Source organism: Dermochelys coriacea, chromosome 8 (genome assembly GCF_009764565.3).
Source record: "Dermochelys coriacea isolate rDerCor1 chromosome 8, rDerCor1.pri.v4, whole genome shotgun sequence".
Classification (NCBI taxonomy): domain Eukaryota; kingdom Metazoa; phylum Chordata; order Testudines; family Dermochelyidae; genus Dermochelys; species Dermochelys coriacea.
The window spans coordinates 9,006,451-9,020,879 of record NC_050075.1 but is presented as its reverse complement, the minus strand read 5'-3'; the positions used below and the strand labels follow the sequence as shown (position 1 = coordinate 9,020,879).

At 42.6% G+C, this 14,429-nt stretch overlaps 1 protein-coding gene across 3 annotated transcripts in view; it reads right to left on the bottom strand.

Moving 5' to 3' along the window:
* The window catches only part of COL23A1 (collagen type XXIII alpha 1 chain), a 349,789-nt gene that overhangs the window by 334,497 nt on the left and 863 nt on the right, over positions 1–14,429 (bottom strand). For all 3 annotated transcript variants that reach the window (XM_043491161.1, XM_043491162.1, XM_043491163.1), the window contains exon 2: positions 3,214–3,283. In XM_043491161.1, the coding sequence (XP_043347096.1) occupies positions 3,214–3,283 (70 nt within the window). The remainder of the gene's footprint in view (positions 1–3,213; positions 3,284–14,429) is intronic.

Here is a 14,429-nt window from a genome sequence, read left to right as displayed (position 1 = left end):
GTGGAACAGTGCACTGCGTTTGAAGTTGAGATTAGAATTTACATGCAAGAACTGGAATCAGAATTTTCTGACAGATTTCAAGATTTCCAGCAATTTGGCCCAATGCTTTCTTTTCTAATTAAACCTGAAAAGTTCAATGAAAGCGACTTGGATTTGTCTGTATTTCAGTGGATGGGTGTTGAAGATTTCAAAATGCAGCTCACTCAGTTAAAAAGCTCAGAATTGTGGGCGTCCAAGTTTGGAGATCTGCGAAGCTACTGGGAGAGATCATGGGGCCTCTGTTCTGACCTGCTGGATATCCCTGCCAGTGAAATTTAACTGTTTGAAGAAAATTGCGATTGTAATGCTTTCAGCATTTGGATCCACATACCTGTGTGAACAGATATTTTCACACATGAAATCTGTCCTCTGTCCCTCTCGGAGCTGGTGAACAACTAATCACTCAGAAGCCTGTGTGCATCTTAAAGTATCCAAAGACATGCCAGACATTGGAAAACTCAGTTAGGAAAAGGAAGGGCAAGGATCACACTAAACTGATAAGGTCTTCATTTTAATTTAATTTTAAATGAAGCTTCTTAAACATTTTAAAAACCTTATTTACTTTATAACTAAACTATTGTTGTATGTATATTATAGACTTATAGAAAAAGACCTTCTAAAAATGTTACATTGTATTACTGGCACACAAAAACAGAGTGAATAAATGAAGAGTCGGCATACCACTTTTGAAAGGTTGCCGATCCCTGACCTAGGGGACACCCGCACCAGCCAGCAACTCTCCTCCTACAGGGGAATCCTCTACTGGCCAGTGGCAGCCAGTTTCTGGCCCCTTTGCACCTCCTGACTGGTGCAGAAAGGCCAGATCTGATAACAGATTCTGGCCTTAGCTTTCTAAAGATGTGACATATCCCTGCAGTTCCAGATGACTTCAATGACAGGAGCAAGTGATCAACACTGTTGGGCATCAGAGCATTTAACTAAGGGTCAGAGAGGAATTTAATATTCCTCAGCAAAGAATATTGGAGGAAAGGCTGCTACGACAAATAAAAATAGCTGTCAGCTGAATTTCAGACAAACTGAAAAATCTTCAGTTTTATGTAAGGGGAAGCGTGGTCACCACCAACTTAACGAAGCACTCATCTCTTTGGAGGAAGAGTACTACACAGGTACAAATATTATTATTGATTGATGTGCGTCAGGATTGGTAGCAGCTTCACAGTAACTGATGCATCCGATGAAGTGAGCTGTAGCTCACGAAAGCTTACGCTCAAATAAATTTGTTAGCCTCTAAGGTGCCAAAAGTACTCCTTTTCTTTTTGTGTATCACCAGTTGCGTCACAAAAGCTTTTCTTCTTTCTTTTTCCTTACAAATTACTCTACTATGATTGCAACAAGTATTTCACCAGCACATAGAATATATTTCACCAGCATATAGAATACTTATTTTGAATATCTTCCCCCCCCCACTCATTCAAACAAATCCATCGGCTCTTTAACCGAGTGGTGGCTCACCTATGTAACAAAAGAGACTCTTGGATCTCAGTTGCCTTTTGTACTTAAAAGGATTTTTCAGTGCTTAACACTTAACTCAGCAGGCATCAGTAGCTTTCTGATTACAAGTACTCTGGTTAACAAATTTTGCAGCTCAAGACCTCGATCCTGCAGTGAGCTGTGTGCACCCAGAGCCCCACATTGCCAGCTGTGGTCCCAAGGCAATAATTTGCCTTGTCAGCAGAAGGAAAGCACAGAACAGAGATGAAGAGCATCAGGTCAGCTATTGTTAGTTGGGAACACCAAGGGAATAAAGTAAATTTTCCCTCCTCCGAGTCAAAATGTGCATGAGAAAAATAAAAGGCCTTTCTTCCAGACTTTCCCTGACATTCTGATATGGGCTGAAATAACCCTGATTTGTTTCTCAACTAATCTAGCCTGGTTGCAAGACAATCAGCCCAGACATGGAGCATAAAGGCCGTTCACGTTAGCTAACCACAAGCAAATAAATTAAATAAAATTACCATTGCATTAATGCATTTAAAAGAGCCATGAGTCAAATATTTTATAGGCTATTATGTATAATTTTAAGGTTTAACATGAAAAGGAAAAACACACCACCATTTTTGTCTCATGAGTAAGGCATAATGCTGAGAGCCAGACTGTGATAGTTTTCATGTCCAGTATGTTGAGAGAATCCCAAAATACATTTTTTGTCTACTAGGTTTTCAAATGCTGGAACTTTCAGCTTTTTATACAAAAGGAATTTCATCTTAATCAGTGCTGTTTAGGTAGACTTTGATTTCTGTACAAGACTAAAATACACTCATATGGAAGCTTTTGACCTCAAATTTTAAAATTATGCCTCCGTGCACAATGTACAGACAGCTCTACATACTGTACGCTTTCCATATTGTTCTAAAGAGATTACAGTCAATGTCGAGTCAATAATAATTGAATAAATGTTTTAAAGAAAATTTAGCACTTCTGTGCATTTTCCATCATCAAACATTGTGCAATCTAGCTCATCTTCACAACACATCTGTGCAAAAAACATTAGAAATGCTCCATAAGGCGAATCACAAACAATTTACTATAACAGCTGAATATTTCGAGTGTATTTGTGTAAATGTGATTCCCACGCAGACTAATTGAAGATGTTTATTGTTTCTAAAGAGGGTGCTCTTTCAAAACAAAACAGGAAGATCTTGATTGTCTAGGAAGTTCATTAAACTGTATGAGGGAATTTAAACAGTCAATGAGAGTTTTCATATGCAGAGCAAAGCTGGAGAAGCTACACTCACATCTTAAAAGGAGGTGGTGATACAGCTTTTAATTATCACATTGATGTTTAAACTGCAGAGGTTTTGGTATGTCTTTTTCTGAATGTCCTTCAGTGGATTGTGTAGGGCACACAGGTCAGTACATCTGTTAGAGTAAAACAGTTATTTAATAGTGCACTTGGCTCCCCCATTCAAGCCCCAAACACCATATTCATGTAAACACACAAATGCAAGCCAAGGAAAGTTAATCCAGTTGATCAGAAGAGGGCACTTCATCTTTGGAGGTATTTAAACTTGTTAGCATATTCCATTTAATAGAAAGGAGCAGCTAAAAGAAAGAAGAGGAACGTGGGCAGTATTAACCCAGTAAGATTGTCAACAATTTACCAACAGTCAAACTTTGGTGGTAATGGTATAAAGATGTCACTGTTCCACATACCTGGTGGGCAGACACATTCAGATGGAGCCTCTCGCACTGTCCGCAGCTTGGCTAATCCTTCACCCAGTTTCTGTCCAGAGGGAGGGGGGGGAAAAAAAGATACTTAGAGAATAAATATATACTCACTGCATGTGTACAAAGAGCCAAATTACAAAACAAATCCTCTTCATGCTATGGACAAATAACTCCACCTCCATTTTCGTCAGTCCAGTTTAACAATAGCTTCTTCTAAAATAACACAAGACATTTAAAATTGATCAGTCTGCCAAGTTACTTGCCAAATAAGATACTACTTAACCATGGCAGAATCTGGTCCAGAGATATTACAAGTACTTTATATAAGACACCTCCCCCACCACCAGATCCAATGCAGGATGATAACAGTGCAGTGAGGTTTAAGTTGTAAAAGGTGATGCTCTCAGCCTCCAAAGGAAGTCTATTGTGCTACTCAATCTCTAGCACCTCTTGTAGGATGACTGGAAGAGTGACTTATGTGCCCCAAGAGGGGCACCTTTGCAAGGCAAGCACAAAACTGCTTCAAGGGATCGGATTACATAGGAGTTAAGGGCCAAGAATGCCACACTGAATTATCCCCACACCTTTTTGTATGCCTAAAAAAAAAAATAAAAGGAGGAACAATGCATCATAGAATAATAGAAATGAAGGGCTGGAAGATACCTCAAGAAGTCATCAAGTCCAGTCCCCTACACTGTGGCAGGACAAGGAAACCTAGGCCATGCCTTACAGGCATTTGTCCAACTTGTTTTTAGATGCTACCAACGATTGGAACTCCATGATCTCCCCTGGAAGCTTATTCCAGAGCTTAACTACCCTTATAGTTAGAAAGCTTTTCCTAATATCTAACCTAAATCTCCCTTGCTACGGAGTAACCCCATTACTTCTTGTCCCACCTTCAGTGGACATGGAAAACAATCCATCGCAGACCTCTTTATAAGAGCCCTCGCAGGGGCGTGCACAGGAATTTAAATTTGACCACTTTTGGAGGACACATTCTGTGCCACCGCTGCGACCCTGGAGGAGTTATGCCCCCGTCAACCATTAGGGTGGGACCGTGCCCCTGCCTGCCTTCCCTGTGCACACCCCCGAGCCCTTAACATATTAGGAGATGGTTATCAGGTCTCCCGAGTCTTCTTCTCTCACGACTAAACAAGCCCAGTGTTTTCAACCTTTCCATATAGGTCAGGTTTTACAAATATTTAATCATTTTTGTTGCTCTCCTCTAAACTCTTTCCAATTCATCCACATCCTTCCTAAACTGTGATGCCCAGAACTGGATACACTACTCTAGCTGGGGCTCATCAGTGCCACGTAGAGAGGGAAAATTACCTCCCGTGTCTTACATACAAGAGTCCCGTTAATATACCCCAGAATCACATAAGCCTTTTTTCCTGTATCACATTGACAATTCATGTTCAGTTTACGGTCCACTATAACCTCCAGATCCTTTTCAGCAGTACTACCACCTAGCCAGTTATTCCCTATTGTGTAGTTGATTTTTCCTTCCTAAGTGACATACTTTGCACTTGTCTTTATTGAATTGCATCTTGTTGAATTGTCCAATTTGTCAGTCATTTTGAATTTTAAACCTGTACTACAAAATGCTTACAACCCCTCCCAGCTTGGTGTTATCTGCAAATATTATAAGCATACACTCTACTCCATTATCCAAGTCGTTAATGAAAATATTGACTAGTTCTGGATCCAGGACTGACCCCTGCAAGACACCACTAAATGCACCCTCCCAATTTGACAGCAAACCATTGAGAACTACTCTGAGTATGGTCTTTCAACCCATTTTGCACCCACCTTTTAGTAATTTCATCTAGATGACATTTCCCAAGTTTACTTATAGGCTACACTGCTTTCTACAAGCTTACGGGACACTGAAAACATTAGGCACTATTTATTCTCCTCATCAGCAGACATCAGCACAATACTGATACTTATTCTTTCACTGGAAATATTTAGACCAAAAGTTTTCCTCCAGCTTGTCACAAACCGCAGGAAACCACCTATTCACAGAGATGTAAAAATGTCCGCTAGAAGTCACCATAATAAATCCATGGCGGTAGCATTGATGGTATATTACGTGACTGCATATTTTTAAGCCCATGTTATCTGCATATATGTAGATATTTCTGTTGGTTTCAGGCACACAGTAGAACAATTCCAACTACAGGGTGCTGTCCTGATGGAAGGGTGAAAACTGCTTGAGTTTTAAAGAATTTTTCTCCAAACACCCTCATATATATATCATCGTACATTAAAAGGCTTTTTTTTTTTTTCTTTTTTGGTCACAGAGCATGGATGCTGCTGCCTCATTTTCAAATATTTTGTAATACTACAACAGCATTACAACATCCATTAGAGAAAACAAGGGCACACTTGCAGTACACCTATCACAACAGTAGGTTTGTAAATATTATTCAGTAGGAGCCAATCCAAAGTCCCTTGAAGTAAATAGAGAGGTTCCCACTGATCTGAATGGGTTTTGAATCAGACTCCCAACATGGCTGTCACTGATTCTGGTGGGGAGCAGGGAGAGAGGAACATATCTATTAAAATGTTTTGTTCAAGTTAAGGGTTATCGGTCATCTGAAAATGCCCCATAAAACTGTATTTAATACTTTCGTCAATCTTGACTGGCTAGGAAAAATCTCCTTGTCCAGAATCTTGGGAAAGCCACATAACTCAGTCCAGACATAGGACACCTAATTATTCACGGCCCTCAAGACAAGCTGCAGACTTGCACTTAAGACTGACAAGCCAGCAGTCCTGACCCAAGGCTGAAAGTATCCCTAGTGTTCTATGGGTGAAAAAGTATTTTTATTGACACAGTGCAGTGCTTGCAATTGTACATTCATTTGTATTGGTTTGGATTGCAGAGCTTTATAACCACATATTAAAAAACTGCACAAATTCCTAAAAGAATACAGAGAGTTCAGACAACTGTTAGTTTAGACCATTCTTGTTCCCAAATCCATCATGCATTTCTCTGACAACCACATATTGCACAGTTTGAGCATTACAGGTGAGTCATTTATGACTTTTACAGTCATCCTGATTATAAAACTGATGAAACTGCCCAGGGCAAGAATGTACATTATCCCATTTTTAATCCATTCATAGATTTAGATATCTTGGGGAATAAGGAAAATATTTGTCTCTCTTTAATTCTGATATGAGTGTTGCGTTCTTCTATTGAATTTTCCTAAGCATTAAACTGATTAATCTGAACACTATATGGCTAATAAGGAACAATAAATCCATTGTGAACTAAATTGTCCTGCTCTGATTACAACTAAATATTTCTTTAATCCTCGCGTTAAAATTTTTATGCACAAGAACTATGCCTTTTGAATTCAAGCTTTTGTTAAGGAGTAAAACGGAGATATTACTATACCTGGACCATGTGGTTAAATACATATTGTATTAGAGCAGTGGCTCTCAATCTTTCAGATTACTGTACCCCCTTCAGGACTCTAATTTGTCTTGCGTACCCCCAAGTTTCATCTCACTTAAAAATGACTTGCTTACAAAATCAGACATAAAAATACAAGTGTCATAGCCAACTATTACTAAAAAATTGATTACTTTCTCATTTTTACCATATAATTATAAAATAAATTGACTGGAATATAAATATTGGATTTACATATCAGTGTATAGTATATAGAGCAGTATAAACAAGTAATTGCCTGTATGAAATAGCTTGTACTGACTTTACTAGTGCTTTGTATGTAGCCTGTTATAAAACTAGGCAAATATGTAATGAGCAGATGTACCCCCTGAAAGACCCCTGTGTACCCCATAGGTAGATGTACCACTAGTTGAGAACCACTGAGTACACTGTACTATGAATCTATAGAATGTTTTCATTAAAGAGCAACAAACTCTCAGTGAGGTTTTATGTAAACAAGACTTCACAGAACACTAGTGTAGGTCTGTGTATTTATTGGGTCAAATTTACAAAAGCATGCATGAAATCCCTGAGGGTTTACTAGGGTCTATAACTAAAAGGGTGCATAAACCCCAATTTGGGCACCAAGATATTTGTTTTGCACATAAAGTTCATGAGGTTGAGTTTTTTATTTACCCATTGTTTCAATCTCCATTCAGAAAAGTGGGGGGTAGGAGAGGAAATCCTATCAACATGCCCCAACTAAGATCAGGGCCCCATTGTGCTAGACCCTACACAAACACATAGTATGGGACATCTCTTGCCTCAAAGAAAGCCTTATAATCTAGATAGACAAGACAGATAAAAGGCAGGAGAAAGAGATACAATACACAAGCTGAAGATAGGGAACTGAAGCACAGAGAGATAAGCAACTTGTCCAAGCTTAGGCCTTGTCTACACTGGCAAGTTTCTGCGCAGTAAAGCAGCTTTCTGCGTTGTAACTCCCGAGGTGTACACCCTCCAAATCACTTAGTGTGCAGAAACTAGACAGTTGCAACGCTGTAAAAAAACAAAACAAACAAACAAACAAAAAAAACCCCGATAAGAGGCGTATAGCTTTCTGTGCCAGGGCTACAGCGCAGTGGTGTCAGTGAGCCTGGTCGATTACAGTGCTGTGATTGGCCTCTGGGAGGTGTCCCACAATGCCTGTTCTCGCCTCTCTGGTCATCAGTTTGAATTCTACTGCCCTGCCCTCAGGTGACCAGCTGTGAGCCCCACCCCTTAAATTCCTTGGGAATTTTGAAAGTCCCCTTCCTGTGCTCAGTGACGCATGCAGTGGTCTCAGCGTATCTTTCCAGGTGACCATGCCTGCTCCACACACCAGGCGATCCCCCGCTTGGAGCAATGCCGAGCTGCTGGACCTCCTCAGCATTTGGGGACAGGAGGCTGTCCAGTCCCAGCTGCGCTCCAGCCATAGGAATTTTGATACCTATGGACAGATTTCACGATGCATGACAGAAAGGGGCTATGACCGGGACACGCTGAAGTGCAGGGTCAAAGTGAAGAAGCTGAAGAACGCCTACCACAAAACACGGGAGGCAAACCACCACTCCAGTGCTGCGCCCACGAACTGCCAGTTCTACAAAGAGCTGGATGTGATACTCGGTGGTGACCCCACCTCCACTGTGAAGGCCACTGTGGATACTTGGGTGGCTCACATGCCAGTTGAGAGTGGACTGAGCCAGGAAGAAGAAATCTTGGATGAGGATGTGGAGGAGGACCCAGAGGCAGAGGACGACTTGGAGGTCAGAGAGGCATGCAGCCAGCATCTCTTCTCTTTGATTTTGGGAATCGCTGAAGCAAGTTGTTGGGGGCAGGAGGGTTGTAGAAAGCAGGCTTGTGTCTGTATGATGTATGTTCCACCACATGCCTAGTCTAAGCGGCGGAACAGGGTGTTGATTGACTCCCTCACTTCACAGGAATCTGCCTCAGAGATCTCCATAAGGGCCAGGGTGGAAGCCACAGTCTTGGAGAAGACCCTCCCTTGATTCCCTGCTCACCCTCAGGAGTGAGATATCTTCCATAACGAATACAACCTGTGGAAAATGTGGGGACAGTAATGATTATAAGGCCCCCCCTACAGTGCTGGCTCTCCCTAAGAGCCACGTGCCCAATGTACAGTATAGTCGTGGAACACGGATTTCCCCTGGCCCTGCAGTTACTCACCATTTTGGGGGTCTTGTGGCTCATGTGTGCTTCCTGGGGTAAGCCAGTTAGTGATAGGTATGTGAAAAGTGGCTCTTTCAAATCACTGAATCAGTGGTTTGTGTGTTGCAAACAATACTGCTTCTGTAAAATATTGCATATTGACTTCACAGATATGACCTTGGGAGCCTAGTCTCCTGCTTTGTTATCGCCGGCTGCGCAGAATTAGAAAGCGGCCACAAAGAACTAAAGAGGACTTTCTGAGTGACATTATGATGCACTCCGCAGCTGAAAAACAAGAATTGAAAGAGTGGCGGGACAGCGAGAAGAGGGACCTAAAGGATAATGTGGCATGCCAGAACAAACCCACGAAGCAGCTCTTAAATGTTATGGAGCACTAAACAGACATGCTCCAGGTGCTACTAGCACTGCAAACCAAGCAGCTCCATGTCCACCCTCTCCTACAGCCGCTGTCGCAAAACTCTTTCCCATGCGCCCCCCAGACACAGACAACACGCTCTTATTAACCTCCTGGCTCCAGTCTGTACCTGCTGCATTCTACTCCTCCTCCTCCGTCACAGACCAGCACTGTGGACTCCCAGTACCCACTGCACTCAACACCCGTCCCTCTGCAGTTTAGCCCTGCTGAAGTACAGTGCCCGCTGCACTGTACTCCAGAGGAGAAGGTTGGATATGATACTTGGACATACACAAATCTTTAACTATCCCAGGACCCCACCTCCTCCTGGGACCCTCTCCCATCCCCCTCAGAGCTGATGTGGTTTTTTGTTTGTCTCTCTCCTCCAGTTGTTGCTTTTTAATAAAAGAATTGTTCTGGTTTGAAAGCAATCTTTATTTCATTAATTGAAAGTAAACAGAGCCCTGCAAAGCAACAGGCAATTTTCTTAAACCTTCATAGTGCATCGTCTGCACCAATCACAATCACCTCCTAGCATTACAAGCACTGCAATCCCGAGCATAGCAACAAATATTAGTGGCTTTCAGATTCAAATTGCTGCCTCAAGGCATCCCTGATCCTTATGGCCTTGAGCTGCACCCCTCTAATAGCCCTGGTCTCTGCCTGTTCAAATTCAGCCTCCAGGCACTGAGCCTCTGAAGTCCAGCCCTGAGTGAAGCTTTCACCCTTCCCTTCAGAAATATTATGGCACGTACAGCACACAGCTATAAGTATAGGAATATTGTCATCAGCCAGAGCATATAGGCAGCGCCAGCAAGCCTTTAAACAGCCAAAAGCACACTCAACAGCCTGTTATTGAACCGCTCCTTGCTGCTGTCAAGGTGCCATGTGTATGACTTCATAAGCCATGGCATTAAGGGGTAGGCACACTCTCCAAGGATCACAGTGGGCATTTCAACTTCCCCTATGGTGATCTTCTGGTCCGGGAAGAAAGTCCCTGCTTGCAGCTTCCTGAACAGGCCAACGTTCCGAAAGATGTGTGCATCATGCACCTTTCCGGACCAGCCTGAGTTAATGTTTGTGAAATGCTCACAGTGATCCACAAGTGCCTGGAGAACCATTGAGATATACCCCTTCCTATAAACGTACTTGGTAGCTAGGTGGTCTGGTGCCAGAATTGGAATATGCGTATCAGCTATCGCCCCTCAGCAGCTAGGGAAGCCCATTTGTGCAAAGCCATCCACAATGTCACTCATGTTGCCCAGAGTCACAGTCTTTCGGAGCCGGATGCGATTAATGGCCCTGCACACTTCCGTCAACACGAGTCTAACCGGTTAGCTACTGAACAGTAGCAGTCTGGAGTAGCCAGCTTCCACAGTGTAATCGCCACGCAATTCTCCAAGGACAGGGCAGCTCTTATTCTCGTGTCCTTGCACCGCAGGGTTGGGGCGAGCTCATCATACAGTCCCATGAATTGGCTTTCTTCATCCGAAAGTTATGCAGCCACTGCTCATCATCCCAGATGTGCATGACAATGTACATGTGATCCCACCACTCAGTGCTTGTTTCCCGAGCCCAAAAGCAGCATTCAACTGTGGTCAGCACCTTCGTAAATGCCACAAGCAATCTTGTGTCGTAGCTGGTAAGCATGGTGAGATCAATGTTGCACTCCTCTTGCCTTTGTAGTTTAAGGAATAACTCCACTGCCACTCATGACATGGTAGTGAGAGCAAGCAGCATATTGGTCAACAGTGTGGGATCCATTCCTGCAGCCCAAAGAGGCAGAGCAGAGCATGCAGCACACAAACCGTTGAAAGATGGCGCCAAATGCGGACAGAACCATGGGGATTGCTGGGATGCGAAGCAATGCGTCACAGGGCATTGGGACAGGAACCAGGATATCCCATGACCCCCTTTGCCTTCACACAACTCTTAGTGGCAGAAGAGGAAGAGATGCTCTGCACAGGCAGCTGATAGCGTGAACACACAACAACGGTTTCCCTTCAGCGTTCTCTGAGCAGCGCTGTAACTGCTGGCACTGTAACTCTGCCAGCGTGGACATACCGTTAGAGGGGATGTCTCTGTCGCAAAGACAGGAATTGAAACCTAGTCACCTGAATTCCAATCCAGTGCCTTAACCACAAGACCATCCTTCTTCTCTACTCTACAGACTTCCTATCCTGTTCGACTTGTCAAACATTCCCCCCTGTATTTTTATGAAACGCATCCCAGCACGGCTGTATTGTATTTATGCCCTTGTATGTGCCTCACCTTCAAAGGTTATGTCAGCAGAGCCCTAGTAGCAGGGTATATTAATGCTCTGCAGTAACAGAGGACACAATATTATATCTAGTTTTAATTTTGTTTCTTCTGTGATTTGGTGGTAGAATTTGAAAGGGAAAAAGCCTTCAAATATCAGTTTATGGTCATGAAATAGACTGGTAAAACAGTCTTACCTATAGTGAAATTCTCAAGCGCAAAGGAAAGTTACTTTGCTAGTCATGTTTTATATAATTAACAAGAAGTTAATCAAAGAGTATTTTTGTTATTTAAAATGAACATAAATGAACAGATGTAGTTTAGCAGGACTGATGCCTACTGTACATATTAAAAAGATAGCAGAATGACTAATTAGCATTAATTCCTTGAATCTGTTACTCATTTAAAAATTTGTGTTCTCCTTATTGACAGACATCTGGTCACACTAAATGTTTCAACTTATTTATTCTTGCATTAGGAATTCAATTATGTGGTTTCACTTTAGTTTTCCTCTATAATCCCCATCTGAGCATTCACAATACAAAGCAAGCTTTCCACACTTTACTAAATCTCAGTGAGAAGCTGCTTCTATGGCATTGCCTGAGAACAAGTATAATTCCCCACCTACAAACATATTTACTGACTAAAATAACAGATAGAAACAGAACTGCTGTCATGATTGACATGCGAATTCTAAGCCAGAGCATACAAATAAGCTAGAGTTGTTCAATCAGCTTCCATCAAGAAGTGAAATCTAAACACATTTGAAAGTGTCTCGTTTGCAAGCACCCTCTCTGTGTTATCCCTTAAATCATATCTAGATGACTGATCAATAGATAGGTGAGAAGGCATATGGCCCCCACACCTGTATTAACACTACCCTCTGTGCCTGGAATAGTCTCCATCTTTCTGAATGCCAGGGCAACTATGAGTTCTTCCTTCACATCTCTCAGCTTTCTATTAACTTCACACCACAGACCTCCATGTGGTTTCACCTATTCCTTTCTTTGACACCTACCCATAATTTAAAACGTAAGCAAGCAAGCAACATATACATTCTTCTTTCCTTCTAAATCATCCCTTCCTACTGTTTACTGTTGTCTCCTTTCCCTTTCCACCTTCAAGTACATGTGTAACTTTACTCCCATGAGTAGTCCCATTTAATTCCATGGAACTACTCAAGAGGGTAAAGTTATATGTAAGCTTTCTGCAGTATTGGGGCTTTCAGACTGCAAACTTCTTGGAGCAGAGACAATCTTTTATATACCAGTGGTGCAATGCAAGAATAAAAAGCCAACCCAGTATTCCATTGTGTCGCCACTTCCACAGATGTCAATCTTACATTACCCACTAATATCCTGCTGGAATCTCGCTGTAACCTGCTTCAGTTTTATGAACAATTAATGTTATATTCTAAACTAGGAAATCAGTTATAGTATCCCAAAACTCTTTACTACTGGACAAAAGTCACCCAAACAAAATCCACCTGAACTATGTACTACAGTTGGCACCAAAAAGCATAACAATCTCCTGAGGAGTGTTAGTTTTTGTATTAGAAGATAGAAACAAATACAGAAACTCACTCTGGAAGCGGAACAATTCATACAGCACAAGAAACTATGGGATCGTAGCAAAAGACTCAATAAATACAAGAACAGTAGCTGTTGGTGTTCCTATCATCCATAAATCCACTCAGCACCATTGCATTGTATGATGCTTTATGATACTCTGTAAGATAATGGGGGACCAGGTTAATGTACGTGTAACATAAAAATAGTTGTCCATTACAGTTGAAGATAAATGTATTTTTAAATACAGGGATTCTCTTTTCCCACAGGAATAAAATTTGCTGTATTCACGGATTTTTCCCCCTTATAAATGGCTAATGAAGGGCCAAATTCTTCCACATCTTACTCCACAAGTTAGCCACTTTGAAATCAACAGGGCTACTCACAAAGTAAGGTATTCAGTGTGAATAAAGGTGGCAGAATCTGACCCACAGTATTTATACTTTCCTTTTCATTTATATCAACAGTGTTCTTCTCAAAATCCAGAGGTGCTTATACTGTTTAATCGATTACTTTAGCTGCAAGGTAAGTAATCAATAATCCCATCTTTCACGGCCTGCTGCACAAACTTGTAATCACTTCAGGGGGTTTATTGTGCACCCTGCCACCAGGTAGCATGTCACCTTAAGCAGTTCATTTAACCTCTCTGTGCCTGGGTTTTAGTCTGCACCCTTTTCAGAGTAGCAGCCGTGTTAGTCTGTATTCGCAAAAAGAAAAGGAGGACTTGTAGCACCTTAGAGACTAACAAATTTATTTGAACATAAGCTTTCCTGAGCTACAGCTTATGCTCAAATAAATTTGTTAGTTTCTAAGGTGCCACAAGTACTCCTTTTCAGTCTGCACCCTGCCACCAGTTAGCAGGTAACATTGACTGCACACATGTAACCTCAGGCCCTCATAAAACCTCTCCTGTCTCCCTTTAGGATAATGATACTGGCCCACCTCACAGTCGCAGCTGGGCCTGATCCTGCCTAGTACTAGTTACCTTCAGCTCCCGCTCACTTCAGTGGGAACCGAACCCCCGGCGTAGCCAGAACACAAGCCGGGGAGGGACGGGCTTGGCCATCCTTTAGGCTCTACAGGGGGTCAGGTATTGATCGGAACGCAAAGGCCACTCTGGCCCCAGCCCCCTGGCACAGGGGGAGCTGGGGCTCGTCTTGGGACCCCCCCGCAAGGCCCCCGTTTCTCTGCCCTATGCCAGGCAGCCTCCAAGCCAGAGCTGCGCCCCTCAGAGACTTGCAAAGCCCCCAGGATGCAGAGCTCCCTCCGCCACACGCAGGGGTTCGGGGCTCAGCCCCATTCCTGGGGGGTTCAAGTTGGGGCCGGATCCCAACGCCGGGGGCAA